The following is a 22,982-nucleotide window of genomic DNA, read 5'->3' as shown; positions in this document are numbered from 1 at the left end:
AAAATTAACCAAGCCACCCACTTCCTGTCCTTCTACCCTGCATGTCTGCTTAAAAATAAAAACAAAACAACACAAAACATTACCAAGCAAAACAATATGGAGGGAAAGAGGAAAGGTGAGACTCACTGGCATACTGGGGTCATATCTAGGTTCTCCCACTTCAGAATCAGCTCTGCTCTAAGGCCCTGGGGCTATCGCAGCGTTTCAGCTTAAAAAGATCCATAGAGCTAAAGAGACTGTGGAACCACCTAGCTCTGAGACACAGAAATGTGCCCACAGGGCCCTGTTAGGTAGGGAGGGCCTCAGAATACAAATCAAAGACCTTGGGCAGGCAGGCCCCAACTTACCGTATTATAAATAGAATAGGCAGCAAGAACATGGAATAAGGATTGTTGCCTAGAGAAAAAATATTTACATTAAATACAATATAGTAATTTCACATATTTTAAACATGACAAACTTAAAAAAATAAAGACTGAAAACAGATAATCCAGATAAAATTAGTAATGTAATAAATTATCCCAAGTTCAAATTCAAAGACTCTAAAAAGTCTAAATTCAAGACTAGATAATATTCATTCTGAAAGGATTTATACCAAGAAAACACAAAAGACCTCAAAATTCATTAAATGTGCTGCCCTCTTTTGCTGATCTATCTCACTTTGAGACCCTTCTGACAGAAGCAGCTGGCTTGACAGAATGGTGGAACGTCCTTTTGAGGGCTCAGTGACACTGCCAGCAAGGTACAATACCCTGCAGGGCTGGGGCGATGTCCTTGGGATGCTGAATATGCTCCATACCAGGCTCCAATACGAGGTGCTGTTTTTCCCAAAGCCAGGATTCAGGGGTCCAAGATTCAAAGGCTGGAAGTAGGAGTGGCTCCACTCATCATTCTCGCTAAAGATCCACTAGCAAAGCATTTGCTTCTTGCCCCTTCAAGCTTGAGTTCTGCTGGTCTAGAGATCTTAGTTCCAAAAGGAAGAATGCTTCCACCATGAGACCTAACAGTGATTCCACTGACCTGGAAGCTGAAACCGCCACCCAACCACTTTGGGCTCCTTATGCCTCTGAACCAACAGGCAAAGAAGGACGTGGCTGTGCGGGCTGGGGGGATTCTCCTGATTACTAAGGGGAACATGGGCTGTTATGACACAACAGACACAAGGAGGAGTACATTTGGAATGCAGAAGATTTGGGGCATCTCTTACTAGTATTACTGAGCCCTGTGATGAAAGTCAATGGAAAACTACCAATTCAGGCAGAACCGCTAAGTCCAGATTTTCAGGAAGGAAGGTTTGAGCCATCCCTCTAGGTAAAGAACCACAACCATCTAAGGTGCTTGCTGAGGGCAAAGGGAATATGGAATGGGCAGTGAAATGGGCCATTAAAAATACCACCTGTGGCCACAGGACCAGTCACAGAAATGATCACTACAATTGTTATAAGTGTTTCTTCCTTATTTTGGTGTAAATATGTTTGTATATATACCAACAAATATTTTCTTCTTCCTTCTCTTTTCCCTTATCATCTAACATAAGGTATCTTAATAATAGTCAACTTTATACCACAGTGTGTAAGTTACAGGATACTAAAGCAGAAGTGTGATCATCTCCCAAGGACTTGGCATCCTCATGTGGGGAAAGAATTCGAACATTTCAGTTGTGAGCAGAATAGTGGTATCATGTTAGGTGGAAGGAAGACTTGGTTACTATCTTACCTGGAAATTTTTTAAGGTGGTGTGTGTGAGTGCCAAGTTGCCAAGGCTGGACTGCAGTGGTTGGCTCTGGGTGTCAACTTGGCTAAACAACAATCCCCAGATATCCAAAACACTAATCTAGGTGTCACTGGGAACGTATTTTGTAGATTGATAAAAATCCATGATCTGTTAACTTTAAGTAGGAGAGATTATCCTAGAAGATCCGGGCAGGCCTCATTCAATCCGTTGAAAGGCCATACATGGGGCAGATTTGAGGCTTTTCTGAAGGGGCATCTCTGCCTGTGGCCAGCAGCTGCAGCTCAGGCCCGAGGCCCAGGCTGCCCTTTCCGATGGCCTGCCCTGTGGATTTTGGCCTTGCCTAATCACCCCCGACAGCTGGAGAAGTCAATACCTTGCAATGTCCTAACATATATCTCCTACTGGTTTCTGTTTCCTGGTGAGACTCTCTGACTGACATAGAGATCAGCAAAAACTGTACTTTTCATTTATAAGTTGTCATAGCAATGATATATCAATTCATTAATTTCTCATTTCATTTCATTTCCCTTTTTTTAAAAAAAGTTTCATTTATGCGTGGGGGTCAAGGTTATAGAGATACATTTATCACTGACGAAGTTTTTACACACTGTCATTCTTCTATGACTTCTAATCAAAGTATCTACTAAATTTCTAAGAATTCCCAGATTATAAAATGAGTCTTTACCAATTTTATAGCACGTGCTGTGTCAAAGGTTAAAAATTTTAAGTTAAATTAGATCTTAAGTTTCACACAACATGGACGCAAATGATCTGCAAAAGCTTAAACCTTTAGGACCTAAATCGAAATCACAGTCTATAAAGGCACTCTAATTTTAAGTTAATAAAGACTATTTATAAATGCAATTAACATTTCATAATATTAAACTTTGCTTACTTAACACCGTATCTGTCTCTAAACATAATGTGGTCCCGAAACGTGCGGTTGACATCCAGGTCTATTTGTCTGATGTCAGGTGAACAGCCCCGTGCTCTGTGTTTTAATTTCTGAAGAAAAAAAGAGAGAGGAGAACAGATTTTTATGGAAATTAGTTGTTGAAAAGTCTATGACAAATAATAAAATAATTCTCATTAAAAAGTTTTTGGTTTAAAAAAATCATTCAATGGTTAAAAAAATCAAAACTATATATATAAAAAGGTACAGAATAGAAACTTTCCCTCCCCTCCATTCCCCCATTTCTCCTACTCCCTGCTTCTCCTTCTTCCCCTACCTTCCTTCTCTTCCATCCTATCTAGTTAGATTTTAATTTAGGATAGAGAACTTATCAGAGTTTGCACTACTGAACTACGTGCCAGCTCTTCATGGCTAAGCCATGCAGTCTGTTATGATTTCTTGTTTCTTTCCATGATGATGCTTTTGTTTCCCTTAAAGCTAATCATTGCCTTGTTTCTCAATGTGCTTCGTTTCCCAGCTAATTCAATCCCAAGCTCACTATAAATGGTATAATCTCCTCAGGTGATGTTCAAGTAGAGTAGGTGTTCCACCAGCTTCATCTTGCTGTCTGCTGCTCCTGCCTGTGCGGCCTGACCTCTGGGCCTGCTGCACAGCCTAGGTCCTGGAGCCTCCCTTCTCCACCTGCTGGGGTGGTTATCTCCCATGTTGGGCCCCCTGTTTCCTGATCTCATATCTTTTTTTCTCAGGTTCTTCCCTTGCTCTGCAGGAACACATTCTTCAGTAGCTCCTGTGAAAGGCTGTATGGAAGATCAAGTTTTTGAAACTTTGAATATCTGATCATTCTACCCTCTTACTTAACTGTTTGGCTGTTTTAGAATTCTAAGCTGGAAAATATTTTTGCTCAAAAGGCACAGCTTCACTGTCTTCTGGCTTCCAGTGTTGCTATTCTAATTTGTTTCTTTACGTGCAATCTGCTTTTTCTCTCTAGAAGCTTGAAGGAGTTTCTATCTCATGTTTTGAAACTTCACATTTCAGTACTGGGTTTGGATCTATTTTTATCCACAGGGTTGGGCACTTAGTGAATCCTTCCAATTTTAAAAACTCCTACCTACATCTTTCAGCTCTCAGACATCTTCAACAATTCATTTGTCAATTTCTTCATCTTCCCCTCCCTCTATTCCCATTTTCTTTTTCTGAAACTCTTATTATTACAGTCTGGGAACTCCTAGGCTATCATCTACTTTTCTTGTATTTTTCTGTATTATTTTGTATCTCTTTGCTTTTATAACTGATATTCTGGGAATTTCCTCAATTGTCATTTTCAATTAAGTTTTTCGTTTCTAGTATTTTTGTATTCATAAGCTCTGTTGTTTTTGAGTGTTCCTTTTCATAGTATTCTATACTTGTTTTATGGATGCAGTATCTATTTTTCTCTGAAGATATTAAAAATAGTTTTTTAGGGCCGGGCGCGGTGGCTCAAGCCTGTAATCCCAGCACTTTGGGAGGCCGACACGGGTGGATCACGAGGTCAGGAGATCGAGACCATCCTGGCTAACACGGTGAAACCCCGTCTCTACTAAAAAATACAAAAAACTAGCCGGGTGAGGTGGCAGGCGCCTGTAGTCCCCGCTACTCGGGAGGCTGAGGCAGGAGAATGGCGTAAACCCGGGAGGCGGAGCTTGCAGTGCACTGAGATCCGGCCACTGTACTCCAGCCTGGGCGACAGAGCGAGACTTCATCTCAAAAAAAAAAAAAAAATAGTTTTTTAGGCCAGGCGCAGTGGCTCATGCCTGTAATCCCAGCACTTTGGGAGGCTGAGGCAGGCGGATCACAAGGTCAGGAGAAGGAGAACATCCTGGTTAATACAGTGAAACCTCGTCTCTACTAAAAATACAAAAAATTAGCCAGGCATGGTGGCAGGCGCCTGTAGTCCCAGCTACTTGGGAGGCTGAGCCAGGAGAATGGCATGAGCCTGGGAGGCGGAGCTTGCAGTGAGCCGAGATCGCGCCACTGCACTCCAGCGTGGGCAACAGAGCGAGACTCTGTCTTCAAAAAAAAAAAAAAAAATTTGTTTTTTAGTTTCTCTTCTTTACACTATAATCTGTTTCTTATAAGCTGCTTTCTTCGTTTGCTTCAGCTTGTCTTTCACGTTAGCTCCTTCTTCAAATGAATGGCGATACTTCGTTTTCTGCTTTTATTTAAAAGTGGGACACAAAAAAGCTGCATGCCTGGGTAAGGCTTCCTGACTGTGATCCTGCTTGTGGAGGGATCTGGCCAGGCAGCTGGACTAGGGTCCCCTGAAATCAGTACCTTTGAGCTTATTTTCTTATGCTGATCACATCCCCCAGAGAAGGCTCTTCCAGTCTCCTGTCAGGAAGACAAGCACCTGGCTGCCAGTGATCTGGGAGGTGAGTTGAGGAAAAAGGCTGGACTGTCCAAAATCTAAACTACTCAACTCCTCTGCTTTCATGACAGCAGTTCACCCGCAGCAAGGTCTGTGTTTTCCCCAGTCCAGAGGCCCTCTGTTTCATCCTGGCCAAATAACAAACCTCCAGTCTTGGGCCAGCACTGAGGGGCCTAAGGAGCTCTAAATGCTTCGGAAACAGACTTTCAACCACTTCTGTGTTTAGCTTCACCTCCACTTCCAGAGTTTCCTGCAGTTGGCAATTACCAAGCCTTATGGAGATTCTGAGCTGTTAATCAGGTTGCTCCTCCAATTCCCACTGCCAGCCTAGGACTGAGCTTCCTCAGGTTTGCTAAGTTTACTAAATGTCTGTCTGCAATCTCGTTTTCCAAAACTGGTAGCTGTTAAGCATCTCCCATTTTCTCATTTCTGTGGGTTTGCCTTTTTATGATAAAAACTCTGTCAATTTAGTGGCATTTCAAGGGAAAGGGAGCTAAATGAGTATCTTGAATCTCCCATGTTTACACAGATGGGAGATTAAAATTTAACCGTGATTAATATAAATAAGAATTTATATACTATGTTATATTGACCCATTTACTATGTACTGGTAATATGGACTTCTGCTTGAATCAATTCCAATAAATATATATAAAGACATAACTGTTCCTGACTTCAGCTAGAAGTGGAAAGAAGGCTATCTGGGCATGTCTAGAATAAGTATGTGTGTGTTAAGTGTTTTATGAGTCTGTGTATTTTTGTGTATTGAAGTTCAGAGAAGGGGCTTCTGCAGCTTTTTAAAACAGGAAGAGCAGCCACAGTATGCTTTAGAATTCTCAAGAGAGAAGAAGACATTTAGAGTATTGTATTAGAATCATACGGCCACTAAAACATCATCGTATGTTATTTCTGAAAAAGGTAATCAGAAGATATTATAAAAATTTAGCTTGAAAAATAAATCTGTACATATTTGTTCTCTTCCATCTTTTTTTTTTTTTTTAAAGATAATGGGCAAGGCCAGGCACAGTGGCTCACGCCTGTAATCCCAGCACTTTGGGAGGCCGAGACGGGGGAATCACAAGGTCAGGAGATCAACACCATCCTGGCTAACACGGTGAAACCCTGTCTCTACTAAAAATATAAAAAAAACAAAAAAATAGCTTGGCATGGTGGCAGGCACCTGTAGTCCCAGCTACTCAGGAAGCTGAGGCAGGAGAATGGCATGAACCCAGGAGGCGGAGCTTGCAGTGAGCCAAGATAGAGCCACAGCACTACAGCCTGGGCGACAGAGCAAGACTGTCTCAAAAAAAAAAAAAAGATAATGGGCAAGTAAAGAGGTTTCAATTATTGTTCTACAGGCCTCCTTGTAAAAGATGGGATGTCAAAGAAGAAAATGTTTGACAAGACATGATAAAAGAAAATGTCTTAAAAGTTAACAGGAAGGCAGAAAAGATGCAAACGCATCTATAATATCAGTTCCTCCAGAGGACAAGAAAATCTATCATAAAAAAGGCCTCGTGATGGAAGAAAATCCTGGGTAAGTATGTAAAAAACAACAGGTCAGAAATAAGCTAATGCATGGAATGCAGGAATCAAACATATTTTTTTACTCCTGAATGAAAAGAGGTAAACAGTTTCTAGTTACCTCTGAGATTAGGTGGGTTGAGATCTATGAGTGTCACAGTAATATAAAAATAAAATTTTATTTTAAAAATTGAGATCAAATGAACCCATAAACCTGAGGGCAGAAGTACAGTAGAAAGCATTTAGATAAAAAATTAGCATTATTGGCCAGGCACGGTGGCTCACGCCTGTAATCCCAGCACTTTGGGAGGCCAAGGCGGGTGGATCACGAGGTCAGGGAGTTCAAGACTAGCCTGGCCAGCATGGTGAAACCCCATCTCTACTAAAAATACAAAAATTAGCAGGGCATGGTGGTGGGCACCTGTAATCCCAACTACTCAGTAGGTTGAAGCAGAGAACTGCTTGAACCCAGGAGGTGGAGGCTGCAGTGAGCCGAGATCACACCACTGCACTCCAGCCTGGGCAACAGAGTGACACTCCGTCTCAAAAAAAAATATATATATATATATATAGCATTATCATTGTGAGTTTGGTCTACGAGATTACTGAGCCACACTAAGGCTGTGGATAAGGCTGTTTTCCACTATGGTCTGATCCTATACCACCTGTAAGTTACACTGCTAAATGCAAGAGAGAAAAATAAAAATGAGATAAAAGAAGAGAAAAACATATTAGATGAGAGCAGCCAAGACAACTTCGATCATAAATCCTACCCCTGCCACTTGCTAACCCTGGGGTGAAAAGTCACTTAGCCTCGCTAAGCTCAGTTTCCTCATGTGTAAGATAAATACAATAATAATGACAAAACCTGCATCTTGGCATTGTTGTAGGAATTAAATGAGGTAATTCCCATAGAGCACTTAGACATAAAAGTACTCAAACAATGTCAGCTCTCCTCATGGTAAAGTAGGTACTTTATTTTTAAAATACGGCAACATGAAGCCTCAAGTTAAAACTAATCAGATCCAAGTTGGAGGGAGGAGATCAGGGAAGGTCTTTGCAATGTGCTTTGAAACTCACTAATCTTCTTCCTGCCTGTGGGAAACAAAGCCCCACCAAGACACCTCCTACTCCATGAAGTCTTCTTCCTGGATCATAAAGGTGATTTCTTTTTTACCTTCTTTTCCACTCCTACTTTTACAGTATTTATCACAGACTATTATTAAATATTTCTATGCAACCACGACTCCTCCAACCTAGAAGAAAAGATTCTTGCCACTGTACCTATTCATCTTCAAACGTTCTTCAATAGCACCCACAGAGCTTTATGGGGACAAGAAAGGACAAACAGGCCACCGGGGAACTTGAAGGACTGAATGCTCATAATATGCTGGGTCCAAATAATTTCACCCATCTGAGAAAAGGCTCGGCAGATTAAGAGAAGGTCGTAGTTTTATTCCTACTGAAGTTCCAGTTCATGGAGGATGTGTGGAGAGAGAGAGAAAGAGTGGATGAGAAAGGAGAAAAAAGTTGGCTAAATAATGATGCTGGGGGAAACTCAAATAGTAAAAATAATATTGATGAGTGTTGAAAATTACAGGCTTGAAGGCACCAGCAGGCAAGTCATTCTTTTGTTGTAGTTGCTGTCAGTTTTTACTAAATGGTTCTCCCGTATTAACTGGCCATCTGATAATTTTACTCTACATAGAAAAAGTCTAAAATATAACATGAAAACTAGAGTCCTATTAGCAGGCAAGCTGGGTTGAATAGTATCCCTCCAAAACTCATGTCTACCAAGAACCTGTGAATGTGACCTCATCTGGAAATAGGGCTTCTGCCGGGGTAATCAAGTTAAGATGAGGTCATCCTGGATAAGGGTGGACCCTACGTGCAGTAACTATTGTCCCTATCAGGAAAGACAGACACACACTCATAGAAGGGAGCACGGCCAGCTGGTAAGGAAGACAGGGACAGAGTGATACCAAGATGCACTCAGGATGGCAGGCCACCACTGGAGGCTGGAAGAGGCCAGGAAGGACGCCTCCTTAGAGCCCTGAAAGTGTTGTGCTGCTGACACCTTAATTTTGGACTTCTGTCCTTGAAAACTGTGAGAGAGACAGTTCTGTTGTTTTAAGCCACTTAGTTTGTGGTACTTGGTTACAGCAGCCCTAGGAAATGAATACAACATGTAAATTGCTTTTTCTTTCATCTTCTACTTTCATTATTTAAACAAATACTAACAGAGCACCTACCATATGCTATGCACACTGTAGTAGGTGCTGGGGTTATATTTCATATTATGTTCTCTCAGACATCATTTTGAACACTGTAAAACTATGACACTAAGAGCAAATAGCTAATCAACAGTCTAAAATAATTTGGAATGCTAAAATCCTGAAATATAAACTCTGTGTAGGGTCTGAATGGCTACATTTAAAATGAATTAACTCTTTAAATTATCCAGGTTTCCTTGTCATCTGGATGAAATTTTACCTGAATGCATACACACACACACACACCACACACACACACACACACACACAATTTTATATATATATATGAAAAAGCAATCAAAAGAGCACCAAAGCACCTTTTAGAATAGGCTTTAGGTTTAAACCATAAATAATTTTTTTTTTTTTTTTGAGACGGAGTCTTGCTCTGTCGCCCAGGCTGGAGTGCAGTGGCCGGATCTCAGCTCACTGCAAGCTCCGCCTCCCGGGTTTACGCCATTCTCCTGCCTCAGCCTCCGGAGTAGCTGGGACTACAGGCGCCCGCCACCTCGCCCGGCTAGTTTTTGTATTTTTAGTAGAGATGGGGTTTCACCGTGTTAGCCAGGATGGTCTCGATCTCCTGACCTTGTGATCCGCCCGTCTCGGCCTCCCAAAGTGCTGGGATTACAGGCTTGAGCCACCGCGCCCGGCCTAACCATAAATAATTTTTATTTCTGGATATAGGATCATGTTATCTGCAAACAAAAGTAATTTAACTTCCTCTCTTCCTACTTGAATATCCTTGATTTCTTTCTCTTGCCTGATTGCCCTGGTCAGAACTTTCAGAGGATGTTCCAGAACATCCTTGTCTTGTGCCAGTTTTCAAGGGGAATGCTTCCAGCTTTTGCCCATTCAGTATGATATCGGCTGTGGGTTTGTCATATATTTTGAGGTATGTTCCTTTAGTGCCGAGTTTATTGAGAGTTTTTAACATGAAGGGATGCTGAATTTTATCAAAGGCCTTTTCTGCATCTATTGAGATAATCAAGTGATTTTTGTCTTTAGTTCTGTTTATGTGATGAATCACATTTATTGATCCATGTATGTATGTTGAACCAATCTTGCATCCCAAGGATGAAGCCAACTGGACTGTGGTGCTGGATTCAGTTTGCCAGTACTTCATTGAGAGTTTTGGCACTGATCAAGGATATTGGCCTGAAGTTTTCTTTGTTGGTTGTATCGATGCCAGGTTTTGGTATTGGATGATGCTAGCCTCACAGAATAAGTCAAGGAGGAATCCCTCCTTTTTCATTTTTTAGAATAGTTTTAGTAGAAATGGTACCAGGTCTTCTTTGTACCTCTGGTAGAATTCAGCTGTGCATCCGTCTGGTCCTGGGCTTTTATTGGTTCGTAGGCTAGTTATTACTATCTCAATTTCAGAACTCATTATTTGCCTATTCAGAGATTCAATTTCTTCCTGGTTCAGTCTTGGGAGGATGTATGTGTCCAAGGATATATCCATTTCTTCTAGATCTTCTAGTTTATGTGCACAGAGGTGTTTCTAACATTCTCTGGTGGTTGGTTGTATTTCTGTGGGGTCAGTGGTGATATCTTCCTTATCATTTCTGATTGTATTTGATTCTTCTCTCTTTTCTTCTTTATTAGTCTAGCTAGTGGTCTATTTTATTACTTTTTTCAACAAACCAGCTCCTGGATTCATTGATTTTTTGAAGAGTTTTACATATCTCTGTCTTGTTCAGTTCAGCTCTGATCTTGGTTATTTCTTGTCTTCTGCTAGCTTTGGGGTTTGTTTGCTCTTGATTCTCTAGTTCTTTTAGTTGAGATGTTAAGTTGTTAACTTGAGATCCCCCAAAAGCTTCTTTAGATGATAAGCAACTTCAGCAAAGTCTCAGGATATAAAAATCAGTGCGCAAAAACCACTAGCACTCCTATATACCAACAACAGGCAAGCAGAGAGCCAAATCATGAATGAATTCCCATTCACAATTGCTACAAAAAGAGTAAAATACCTAGGAATACAGTTAACAAGCAAGTTAAGGAACTCTTCAAGGAGAACTACAAACCACTGCTCAAAGAAATCAGAGAGGAACAAACAAAAGGAGAAACATTCCATGCTCACGGATAAGAAGAGTCAATATCGTGAAAATGGCCATACTGCCTGAGTAATTTATAGATTCAATGCTATTCCTATTAAACTACCACTGATATTCTTAATAGAATTAAAAGATATATATTTTAATTCATATGGAACAATAACAAAAAAGCCCGAAAAGTCAAGACAATCCTAAGGAAAAAGAACAAAGCTGGAGGCATCACACTACCCGACTTCAAACTTTACTACAAGGCTACAATAACCGAAACAGCATGGTACTGGTATAAGAACAGACACACAGACCAATGGAACAGAACAGAGAACTCAAATATAAGACCACACACCTACAACCATCTGATCTTTGACAAACTTGACAAAAACGAGCAATGGGGAAAGGACTCCCTATTTAACAAATGGTGCTGGGATTAATTGGCTAGCAATGTGCAGAAAACTGAAACTGGATCCCCTTCCTTATACTATATACATTTTTATATAAAAACTATATAAAAATTAACTCAAGATGGATTAAAGACTTAAATGTAAAACCCAAAACTATAAAAACTCTAGAAGAAAATCTAGGCAATACCTTTCAGGACATAGACACAGGCAAAGTTTTCATGACGAAAACACCAAAAGCAATTGCAACAAAAGCAAAAATTGTCAAATGGGATCTAATTAAACCAAAGCACTTCTGCACAGCAAAAGAAACTATCATCAGAGTGAACAGAGAGCCTACAGAATGGGAGACAATTTTTGCAATCTATCCATTTGACAAGTCTAATATCCAAAGTCCACAGGGAACTTAAACAAATTTACAAGAAAAAAAAAATACCATTAAAAAAGAGGGCAAAGGACATAAACAGATGCTTCTCAAAGGAAGACATACATGAGGCCAACAAACATATGAAACAAAACTCAACAACACTGATTAGAGAAATGCAAATCAAAACCACAAGATACCATCTTTGATGGCGATTATTCAAAAGTAAAAAAACAACAGATACTGGCAAGGTTGCAGAAAAAAAAGGAATGCTTTAACGCTGTTGGTGGGAGCATAAATTAGTTCACCCATTGTGGAGATAGTGTGACGACTCCTCAAAGACCTAGAGGCAGAAATATCATTTGACTCAGCAATCTCATTACTGGATACATACCCACAGGAATATAAATCATTCTGTTATAAAGATACATGCACGCACACATTCACTATTTACAATAGCAAAGACATGGACTCAACCTAAATGCCCATCAATGATAGACAGATAGACTGAATAAAGAAAATGTGGTACATAGACATCACGGAATACTACGCAGCCATAAAAAGGAACAAGATCATGTCCTTTGCCAGGACATGGATGGAGTTGGAAGCCATTATCCTCAGCAAACCAACACAAGAACAGAAAACCAGATACTGCATGTTCTCGCTTATAAATGGGAGCTGAATGATGAGACTACACGGGCACATGAGGAAGAACAAAACACAGTGGGGCCTGTCAGCAAGGGGTGGTGGTGGGAGGGAAGAGCATCAGGAAGAATAGCCAATGGGTGCTAAGGCTGAATACCTAGGTGATGGGATGATCTACACAGCAAACCACCATGGCACACATTTACCCATGTAACAAATCTGCAAGTCTCGCACAGGTGTACCCCTGAACTTAAAATAAAAGTTGAAGAAAAAAAAAGTGTTGACCCTCCCAAAAAGATAGCAATTTTTCTTTTTTCCCATTTATTCCATATTAATTTTTTTGTACATATTTCCTAAGGAACATATTTCAAAATCTATGAGTCTAAGATTCTTAGATGTAAATCTTTTACTCCTTTCAAAGGTTAACAGAAAATTTAGGTTCAGAAAGGGTATAGCTGCAAGATGACAAGGAGATAACATTTAATGCATTACCTAATTTAAGAAAAAAATTATTACTCACTCAAAAGTTTAACAACCTAGAGATACCCTAATAATCTTGGGGCAGAGTCATCTTTTTTTCATGCTAGAAGAAAAGTATCGTACACAGCAGGTGTTGGTTAAACTGAACTCTGCTGCTGTTTCCCACAAACTCTCAAAGTGATGCCGCAAATCACTTCATTAACACCATGTGGCAAACAAGCAGCTATAATCAGGTGTTAGTCCATTTTCCATGCAATCATGTCCCAACATTGATCATTTAATTACTTTAATTGATTTATGTATTTGAAAAGCACTTGATACTTACTGATACAAACAATAACATTTTTACTGAAGTATCTATTTAAAATTTAAGAAGTATTCTGCAATCCAGAAAACAAACAGACCTCCAAAACCTCCAATGCAATTTAATTTTAATATAATTTTAAGTGATCATATGAATATCTCATGTCACCTTGAATGCTAAAAGAAATGGATTTTACTTTTTAATTTCAAAATAACAAGTTAGCTTTAGCTACTCACACTATACAGGTCCCTTGTTTCTTCTTTCATTTTAGGGATCTCAAGAAGGAGGGCCCAGACCTCGCCTCTGAGCTGGAGTGGAATTCCTTTGTAAATTCGCCTGTGAAACTTATTAAAAGAAAAAGAAATTGAAGGTTACAAACTGACAAAAACTTAGACTAGTCTCTATAGTCAATCTTGCTAATATTTGTTAACATTGTATTTCCAAAGCATTTATGGCAATTAATTAATACATTTCAACATGGCACACTGAGATACTGTCATCTCTATTTTTAAGATTCTAACAGGGAGACACAGACAAAGAGGGAGAGAGTATAACAAGACAATGTTAAGAATGCCCAATGCATGAGCATGTTGAGGCCATTACGGAAGTGTCCCTTAAGTGGTACGAAAGTAGTCACTGCTCTTTTTAAAGGTGTGAACATCTGATTTACACATTCCCTGATGGTATAATTAACTTCTTACACACTTTATTCCTTTTATCCCACACACCTAAAAGATGCTCCAAACAGCAAAAGGGTTACCTTGTCCCCAAAATGTCTTCATGGAACGTAGAGTGCTGTCTAACTCCTAATCTCTTTCCTACCACCTTCTCACTGGTCTCTCTAGAAGATACCAAGCTTCTCCTCATCTATCTGAAACCTCAGTTAATCCTATCGGCAATCTTCAGTGTTCTCTCTCAGACACTCTCATTCCCCCCTCCCCCCCACACACACACACCTCCCCCCCCCACCGCCGGCTGCCCTTTCTCCTTCTTTTCTCTCCTCTTTTCAGTTCTTGCTATTTCTTCAGGAAAACCTTTTTCTTTTTCTTAAATTACACTGATGCTATCTGATAAGACAAAAATGATAAATCTCCATAAAGACATTACTTTTTAATGAAATTAGGCATAAAATAACAGTATCATCAACTCCCTCCATCCTTGAAAGTGTACTGCTATTGCCCTAAGAATCTTAAGTTCAATATACCTCTCCATCTTCTTGTAATTAATTTTTTCCTCAAGTCTAATTACTCAGAATAACATAAAACCTATTACGGTCATCACAATGTTATGCATAACACTTTGAAACTTAAAAATAGATGTCCAAACAGGGAAGTAATTAAATAAATTACAGCAGAAGCCCTTCAGGTAAGCATTGGTACTCTTATTATCACCATAACATAGTTGAATGTTATGGCTCAGAAAATAAGATGCCAGTTCTAATAACTGAAATATTGAAGAGCTACAATAACCAGTACACAAGGCTTTAACTTCTATTACACTACTTAGATTTTTTTAAACTAAAGCTTTAGTGACTAAGTCATCAGGCAGCTTTAAGAAACTTCAATCACGTGGTTGAAGGTGAGTGACAAAGTCGAACAACTTTTATTAAAAAACAGTGAATACTGTAAAGTTGATTCAAATAAGGACTTAGAAAATTTGTTTTGTTCTTTTGTTACAAATACAGTATGCTTCAAATTTGAAATTTCAGCTGATAGTGACTACAGTCATATAAATTTTAATCCCAGGTGATCACTTTAACTGGAGGAGTGTGTACAGGAAGGCTTCATGCTGATGATAAAACTAGACTCGCAACATTTGCCACGTGCTCGACATTTACAACCATTAATTGCAAACTGAGTGTGGTTAAAAACAAGTGAATTTAAGACTTGTTTTCCCAAAGGAAGTTTATGAATCTATACCACTTCACAATTATAGTAAACTGTGATTTTAAAGTAACATCATCCACAAAAAGTCACTTCAAATTATCTTCTAAATTTCTAGAGTAAAGATGTCATACCACAGGCAACTGATTTGAGTATCAGAAAGTGTAGAAATCACTGCAAATGCTAAAAGTAAAATTTAATAGGAAAGCGTAATATGACCGAACAAGTAAAATGACATTTTTAATGAGTAACATAAGAGCTCTGACACTTCTTAAGCTATATTACTTGAAAAGCCTTCAGAAAGAAGAAAAGAGAGAGGAATCAAATAGACGCAATAAAAAATGATAAAGGGGATATCACCACCGACCCCACAGAAATACAAACAACCATCAGAGAATACTATAAACGCCTCTACGCAAGTCAACTAGAAAATCTAGAAGAAATGGATAATTTCCTGGACACTTACACTCTTCCAAGACTAAACCAGGAAGAAGTTGAATCCCTGAATAGACCAATAGCAGGCTCTGAAATTGAGGCAACAATTAATAGCCTACCCACCAAAAAAAGTCCAGGACCAGATGGATTCACAGCTGAATTCTACCAGAGGTACAAGGAGGAGCTGGTACCATTCCTTCTGAAACTATTCCAATCAATAGAAAAAGAGGGAATCCTCCCTAACTCTTTTTATGAGGCCAACATCATCCTGATACCAAGCCTGGCAGAGACACAACAAAAAAAGAGAATTTTAGACCAATATCCCTGATGAACATCGATGCAAAAATTCTCAATAAAATACTGGCAAACCGGATTCAGCAGCACATCAAAAAGCTTATCCACCATGATCAAGTGGGCTTCATCCCTGGGATGCAAGGCTGGTTCAACATTCGCAAATCAATAAACGTAATCCAGCATATAAACAGAACCAAAGACAAGAACCACATGATTATCTCAATAGATGCAGAAAAGGCTTTTGACAAAATTCAACAGCCCTTTATGCTAAAAACCTCAATAAATTCGGTATTGATGGAACGTACCTCAAAATAATAAGAGCTATTTATGACAAACCCACAGCTAATATCATACTGAATGGGCAAAAACTGGAAAAATTCCCTTTGAAAACTGGCACAAGACAGGGATGCCCTCTCTCACCACTCCTATTCAACATAGTGTTGGAAGTTCTGGCTAGGGCAATCAGGCAAGAGAAAGAAATCAAGGGTATCCAGTTAGGAAAAGAAGAAGTCAAATTGTCCCTGTTTGCAGATGACATGATTGTATATTTAGAAAACCCCATTGTCTCAGCCCAAAATCTCCTTAAGCTGATAAGCAACTTCAGCAAAGTCTCAGGATACAAAATTAATGTGCAAAAATCACAAGCATTCTTATACACCAGTAACAGACAAGCAGAGAGCCAAATCAGGAATCAACTTCCATTCACAATTGCTTCAAAGAGAATAAAATACCTAGGAATCCAGCTTACAAGGGATGTAAAGGACCCCTTCAAGGAGAACTACAAACCACTGCCCAGTGAAATAAAAGAGGACACAAACAAATGGAAGAACATACCATGCTCATGGATAGGAAGAATCAATATCATGAAAATGGCCATACTGCCCAAGATTATTTATAGATTCAATGCCATCCCCATCAAGCTACCAATGAGTTTCTTCACAGAATTGGAAAAAACTGCTTTAAAGTTCATATGGAACCAAAAAAGAGCCCGCATTGCCAAGACAATCCTAAGTCAAAAGGACAAAGCTGGAGGCGTCACGCTACCTGACTTCAAACTATACTACAAGGCTACAGTAACCAAAACAGCATGGTACTGGTACCACAACAGAGATATAGACCAATGGAACAGAACAGAGTCCTCAGAAATAATACCACACATCTACAGCCATCTGATCTTTGACAAACCTGAGAGAAACAAGAAATGGGGAAAGGATTCCCTATTTAATAAATGGTGCTGGGAAAATTGGCTAGCCATAAGTAGAAAGCTGAAACTGGATCCTTTCCTTACCCCTTATACGAAAATTAATTCAAGATGGATTAGAGACTTAAATGTTAGACCTAATACCATAAAAACCCTAGAAGAAAATCTAGGTAGTACCATTCAGGACATAGGCATGGGCAAGGACTTCATGTCTAAAACACCAAAAGCAACGGCAGCAAAAGCCAAAATTGACACATGGGATCTCATTAAACTAAAGAGCTTTTGCACAGCAAAAGAAACTACCATCAGAGTGAACAGGCAACCTACAGAATGGGAGAAAATTTTTGCAACCTACTCATCTGACAAAGGGCTAATATCCAGAATCTACAAAGAATTCAAACAAATATACAAGAAAAAAACAAACAACCCCATCAAAAAGTGGGGAAAGGATATGAACAGACATTTCTCAAAAGAAGACATCCATACAGCCAACAGACACATGAAAAAATGCTCATCATCACTCGCCATCAGAGAAATGCAAATCAAAACCACAATGAGATACCATCTCACACCAGTTAGAATGGCAATCATTAAGAAGTCAGGAAACAACAGGTGTTGGAGAGGATGTGGAGAAATAGGAACACTTTTACACTGTTGGTGGGATTGTAAACTAGTTCAACCATTATGGAAATCAGTATGGCAATTCCTCAAGGATCTAGAACTAGATGTACCATATGACCCAGCCATCCCACTACTGGGTATATACCCAAAGGATTATAAATTACTCTACTACAAAGACACATGCACACGTATGTTTATTGCGGCACTATTCACAATAGCAAAGACTTGGAATCAACCCAAATGTCCATCTGTGACAGACTGGATTAAGAAAATGTGGCACATATACACCATGGAATACTATGCAGCCATCAAAAAGGATGAGTTTGCGTCCTTTGTAGGGACATGGATGCAGCTGGAAACCATCATTCTTAGCAAACTATCACAGGAAGAGAAAACCAAACACCGCATGTTCTCACTCATAGGTGGGAAATGAGCAATGAGATCACTTGGACTCGGGAAGGGGAACATCACACACTGGGGCCTATCATGGGGAGGGGGGAGGAGGGAGGGATTGCATTAGGGAGTTATACATGATATAAACGTTATGCACATGTACCCTAGAACTTAAAGTATAATTAATTAATTAATTAATTAATAGAAAAGCCTTCAGACATTATTCTGTTGCTATTGCTCAATTCTGTACTCAATAATTGCACCTAAGTTACTGTCCACCATTTATCCTAAAGTTAAATCTAGATTTAGGGAAAAAACTCCATCAAATAGATGTGATTACATTAAAAAGTAGGAGATTTGGGGGTAGAAATAAAAAATTAATGGTCCCTATACTAGTACAGAGCTAAAATTAAAAATCAAGCACATATGGGAAAGGCTAAGAAAAAAACACTGATACAGTGTCATTATTATCACCCACGGCAACAATTAACCCAAACTTTTACTGGGCATTTACCATGCACAAGAAACTATTTTAAGAAACTATTTAACAACTATTAGAAACTATTTAACAACCATTTAAATAAGAAACTATTTAACTAGTTAAACTTTTATTTTATCCCATCCCTTTAAGCTATTTATGGATATTTACCTCATTTAATTATACCAACAATTCTATAACTTTTATTATACCAACAACTCAATTTTACCGATGGAGAAAGTGAATCACAAAGAGGTTAAATAACTTGCCCAAAAGTAATAAGCATAAGATGTTATAAAAGATGACTGATTTTACAGTTCATAAAAAAACAAGGACCATCTCCCAATGTCCATGGCACATGGAACAAAGACCATCTCCCTGTGTCCATGGCACATGGAACAAAGATCATCTCCCTGTGTACATGGTACATGGTTTTGCCCCACTGGACTTACTGAAATACATGGAATAGTGAACAGGAAAGTGTTAAGAAAGCCCAAGAGCAGAAAGCACTAAAATAATGATAATATAATTACACCAAAAACTTAAAAGGAATATAAAAAGGATGTCTTTGGAATCCAAGCAGTAGGAGGTGACAAAACAAAATATGTACACAAAATCACATATAGCAGAAAAAGAAATTATAAGACCCTAAAATAAAAATTTTCTAATTATGCTGATTGTTTTTCAAATACTTGTACTATTACTAACTTATTACAGTTACACATCTTTCTTCACAAATTTTCAACTATCATAGAAGCACAACAGTTTGGATGAAATCTGCTTATTCCTCAGAACAGTAGTCCAGTTCACAGTTGTTGATAATCCTTCAACTACAGAGCGGCATTTCATCTTCTCCACATCAGCCCTATAATATAGGTTCAGTGCACAGGTTCCACTTACAATGGAAGTAAAACAAGATACAGAAGAAAAGTATCTGCCCTAGGTCAAAAAGTTCCATCTTATTACAAATTCGGGGACTTTCTGCCAAATCACACTGTCTTCTAAAAATTACTGCTTTATTAAAGTGGCAGAATTTATCAGTAAAAAGTGATAGCTGGTTGTCTGTCCTCAACTCATAAACGAACGTCATTCATTCATTCTAAAATGATACTTATAATGAATGCCTGCTTTGCGGCCAGCGCTTACGAGGTCCTGTGGCTACAAACATGAAAAAGATCTGTGGAGCTCACAGTGTAGTGGGAAGAGAAATACATAAGCTGATAATTTAACTTAAACAGAGAATCTTTTATCATAAAATACAGTCACATGCATGAACTGCTAATAGTGCTGACGGGGGAGGTGGTGGTAGAGACAGACTCCCCAGTGAGCCTGAGTGTTCAAAGAAGAATGGTGGGCATCACACTGTCTGGATCTGCGAGAGAAGCTATCAGGGAGTGGCTAGCCCTTCTACAAAAGGATACATACAATTCTAAGAGAGAACTAGAAAAAGGTTAGGGACAAAGTTGCTGTGGTGAGTGCCATGAATCTGCTGTGATGATCACTTCTTATGGGTCCAACACAGGCACTGTCATCCTGAGCCTATCGTAGAGATAACAGAAGAAAGGAGGAACTAATCCTGTGAGAGGTGGAAAGGATTTCCTTTAGAGAAAATGACAATAAACTCAAAACTGAATAAGAATGTGCCAGGAAGGGAAAAGTGGGGGTGGGAGCAGGGATGTGGATAATGATGAGTCCAACAGTAATAATAACAATAGTTAAAGAACACTTTATTTATTATGAGCTGACACTATGCTATGTGTTTCTAAATTAATTTATTCATTGTAATATTACTGCATCCCTAAAGAGGTAGGTACTATTATTTACATATCCATTTCACAAATGAAAAAATTAAGACATAGAAAGGTTAGGTAACTAGCTCAAAAGAAACTGTATCACAAGGACTCAAATTCAGTCTGAGTCTGACTTCAGAATCCATACTCTTAACAACCATGATAAAGAACTTCTACATATTGAATTGTAACAACATTTCAGTATTCCAATTTGAAAAGTATTACTTTTAAGATTCTTCTACAAATTTATTTCATAGATATGATACATAAAATCTTTAAAAAGTCTACAGTAGTCTCCCAGAAACATTTAAAAATCTATCAACTTAAAAAAAAATTCCAACAAATGACTAATGTTTTCAGTACCTTTTTCTAAACTTTGGTGATTCAGTGACAAGTGTGCAATCCACATCATTATGGCTGCCAGTGAGTAAACTTTTCAGCCCAGCAAGTCTGGCTGAGTTTTGTGCGAGTGTGCGCCATGAAACAGAGGCTCACTCGAGCTGCTTATGCCTTTTACTGCCTCTCCATTTTCTCTAATCATCCCTGCTCCACTGGCTCCTTTGTTTCTGCCTTCAAACAGCAACAAGTCTCCCAAATCTGCATCTAAAAAAGTTTTAAACCATCCACAAGGCCCTACTGTGTTAACTACATTCTACTTCCCTGACAGACACCAAAAGGGAAATCTGGCATAAAAGATGGTACAGTTAAATAAGTTCTAAGACTGGACATTCTTTTGCTTGTTGCTAACAAGCTGTGTAACCTTAAGAAATTTATTTCTAAGCAATATGCCTCCATTTCAAGTATATCATGACCAGTTAAATCATAATGGTCTCCACTTAACAGAGATAAATTCACTTCATAGACTGTATTTTTAAAATACAGGCTGGGCACAGTGGCTCCTGCCTGTAATTCCAATGCTTTTGGAGGCTGAGGCAGGATAATCATTTGACGCCAGGAATTTGAGACCGGCTTGAGCAACAAAGCAAGACTCTGTCTCCACAAAACAAACAAACAAACAAAAAACATTTTTTTTTTTTCCAATTAGCAGGCATGGTGGTTCTTGCCTATGGTCCCAGCTACTTGGGAGGCTGAGGTAGGACAATCACTTAAGCCCAGGAGCTGCAGGCTGCAGAGAACTGTAATTGCGCAACTGCACCCCAGCCTGGGCAACAGAGACCCTGTCTCTCAAAAACAAACAAACAAACAAACAAAAAATTAACAATACAATACTACTGTACATAGGGAGGCAGTCACTGTGAGAACAGAGGTAACATAAACAACCTTAATGGAATTTTTTTTTTTTTTTCATTAAAGCTTGGGTTCTAAAAATCCAAATATTCCCTACCAGAGCTATATTTTTATTTCAAATGTTTTAAGAATTTCTCTGTATTACTACTATATAAGTAAGTAATCTGTGGAGAGAAAACACACTTCTCCTTGAAAGACAAGAAAAAAAATGCTAGTTTTTTTACTTGAATGCAATTTAAAACTAGGTGTGAATTGAAAGCAGTAATTCTTTTAGAAGGTTCATTCTGTTTCACACCAAATTGGGCCATATACATCATCAAATGATTCTAGCATTATAGTTATGGGAGAGTGCTTCAAAATTATACTTCAAAGAAATGGCACTGCTAAAATCTCTCTTAATGGGAACTGCATTAGCCAGAGTTGCTGTCAGAATAATAGCCCAGTAGAATTGCTCATTTTTAGAGAGGCTTACATACTTTCATAGGCATATGTATACCAGAGAAGAACATAAAGCCATATAATTCTACAAATATTTTATTAGAATGAATGTGAGATTAAAGGATAGGTGCAATGCATTGAAATCTACCCTGTAATTACCACTTGAGCAATCTTTCCACAAAGATGTAAAGTAGTTGTCAAATGTAGGCCAATGTGAGACTGCAAAATATTAAACAAGAGAACAGATGTTGTAACTAATATTCTACTTTGAACCCAGTCCTTAGAAACATCCTGAGTTCAAACCTTATGCTAATAACAGCCAGTTAATAAAATCAACAACCCCAAATGAACTCACTCCTGATGAAAATAAAGTAATGTAAGAGCCTGACTAAGGATATTTGGTATGCTCAAAAAGAAAAGGTTCATTAGCTCTGTAAGATACCCATGTCAAAAAGATTCCCATGGTTAAGTTTCATGTGATTTAAGATCCCTTTTAAAAATTCATACCTCATATTAAAGACCAAATAATCCTACAGTAAAGAAAGAAATGTCGCTTAATTTTGTTTAGCTCAAGTTTTCCCAACTTTATTTAACCAGAGAGCCCTTTCCTCATTTAATAATAAGCAACACATACTGACTGCATACTAAGTGCCTAGCACTATTCTATGCTCTACATAAACTAATTTATTTAATCCTCACAACAAGCCTAATGGGGTAGGTAGTAGAGCAGAAAAAAGTTAAATGCCTTTCCCAATGTCACGTGGCTAGGAAGTAGCAGAGCTGGGGTTTGACCCGTGATAGTCTGCCTCTAGAATTTGCCTCTTCACCATCAGGCTATACTACTGCTTCTGTTGAACTAGCAGAACCCAAGAAACTCATGCTCCTTGGAATTCTTATTGGCAAATGTTGACATAAGATAATTTGTACCTATACAAAAAGGGAAAAGAAAGGATTGCATTGAAAAAAGTGTGAGGAAATGGACAAAAATCCCAACAGTTAACTCAGTTGTGTTTTGCTGGCAGGACTAAGTAAGATTTCTTTTTTTCCTTTAAAATGTTTTTATTGTTCAGCCCTTCCTTCGAGAAATTAATAGGGGTAGTTAACATTTACTGAA

At 38.7% G+C, this 22,982-nt stretch overlaps 1 protein-coding gene across 2 annotated transcripts in view; it reads right to left on the bottom strand.

Annotated features, from left to right (window-relative positions):
- The window catches only part of USP6NL (USP6 N-terminal like), a 157,417-nt gene that overhangs the window by 32,084 nt on the left and 102,351 nt on the right, over positions 1-22,982 (bottom strand). For both annotated transcript variants that reach the window (XM_033210007.1, XM_033210006.1), the window contains 3 exons: positions 13,324-13,431; positions 2,630-2,739; positions 348-396 (listed from right to left, as the gene is read on the bottom strand). In XM_033210007.1, the coding sequence (XP_033065898.1) occupies positions 348-396; positions 2,630-2,739; positions 13,324-13,431 (267 nt within the window). The remainder of the gene's footprint in view (positions 1-347; positions 397-2,629; positions 2,740-13,323; positions 13,432-22,982) is intronic.

The sequence above is a fragment of the Trachypithecus francoisi genome, unplaced genomic scaffold, assembly GCF_009764315.1.
Source record: "Trachypithecus francoisi isolate TF-2019V2 unplaced genomic scaffold, Tfra_2.0 Lachesis_group9, whole genome shotgun sequence".
Lineage (NCBI taxonomy): Eukaryota > Metazoa > Chordata > Mammalia > Primates > Cercopithecidae > Trachypithecus > Trachypithecus francoisi.
Note: the sequence above shows the minus strand (reverse complement) of the source record. Positions and strands in the feature narration are given on the sequence as shown.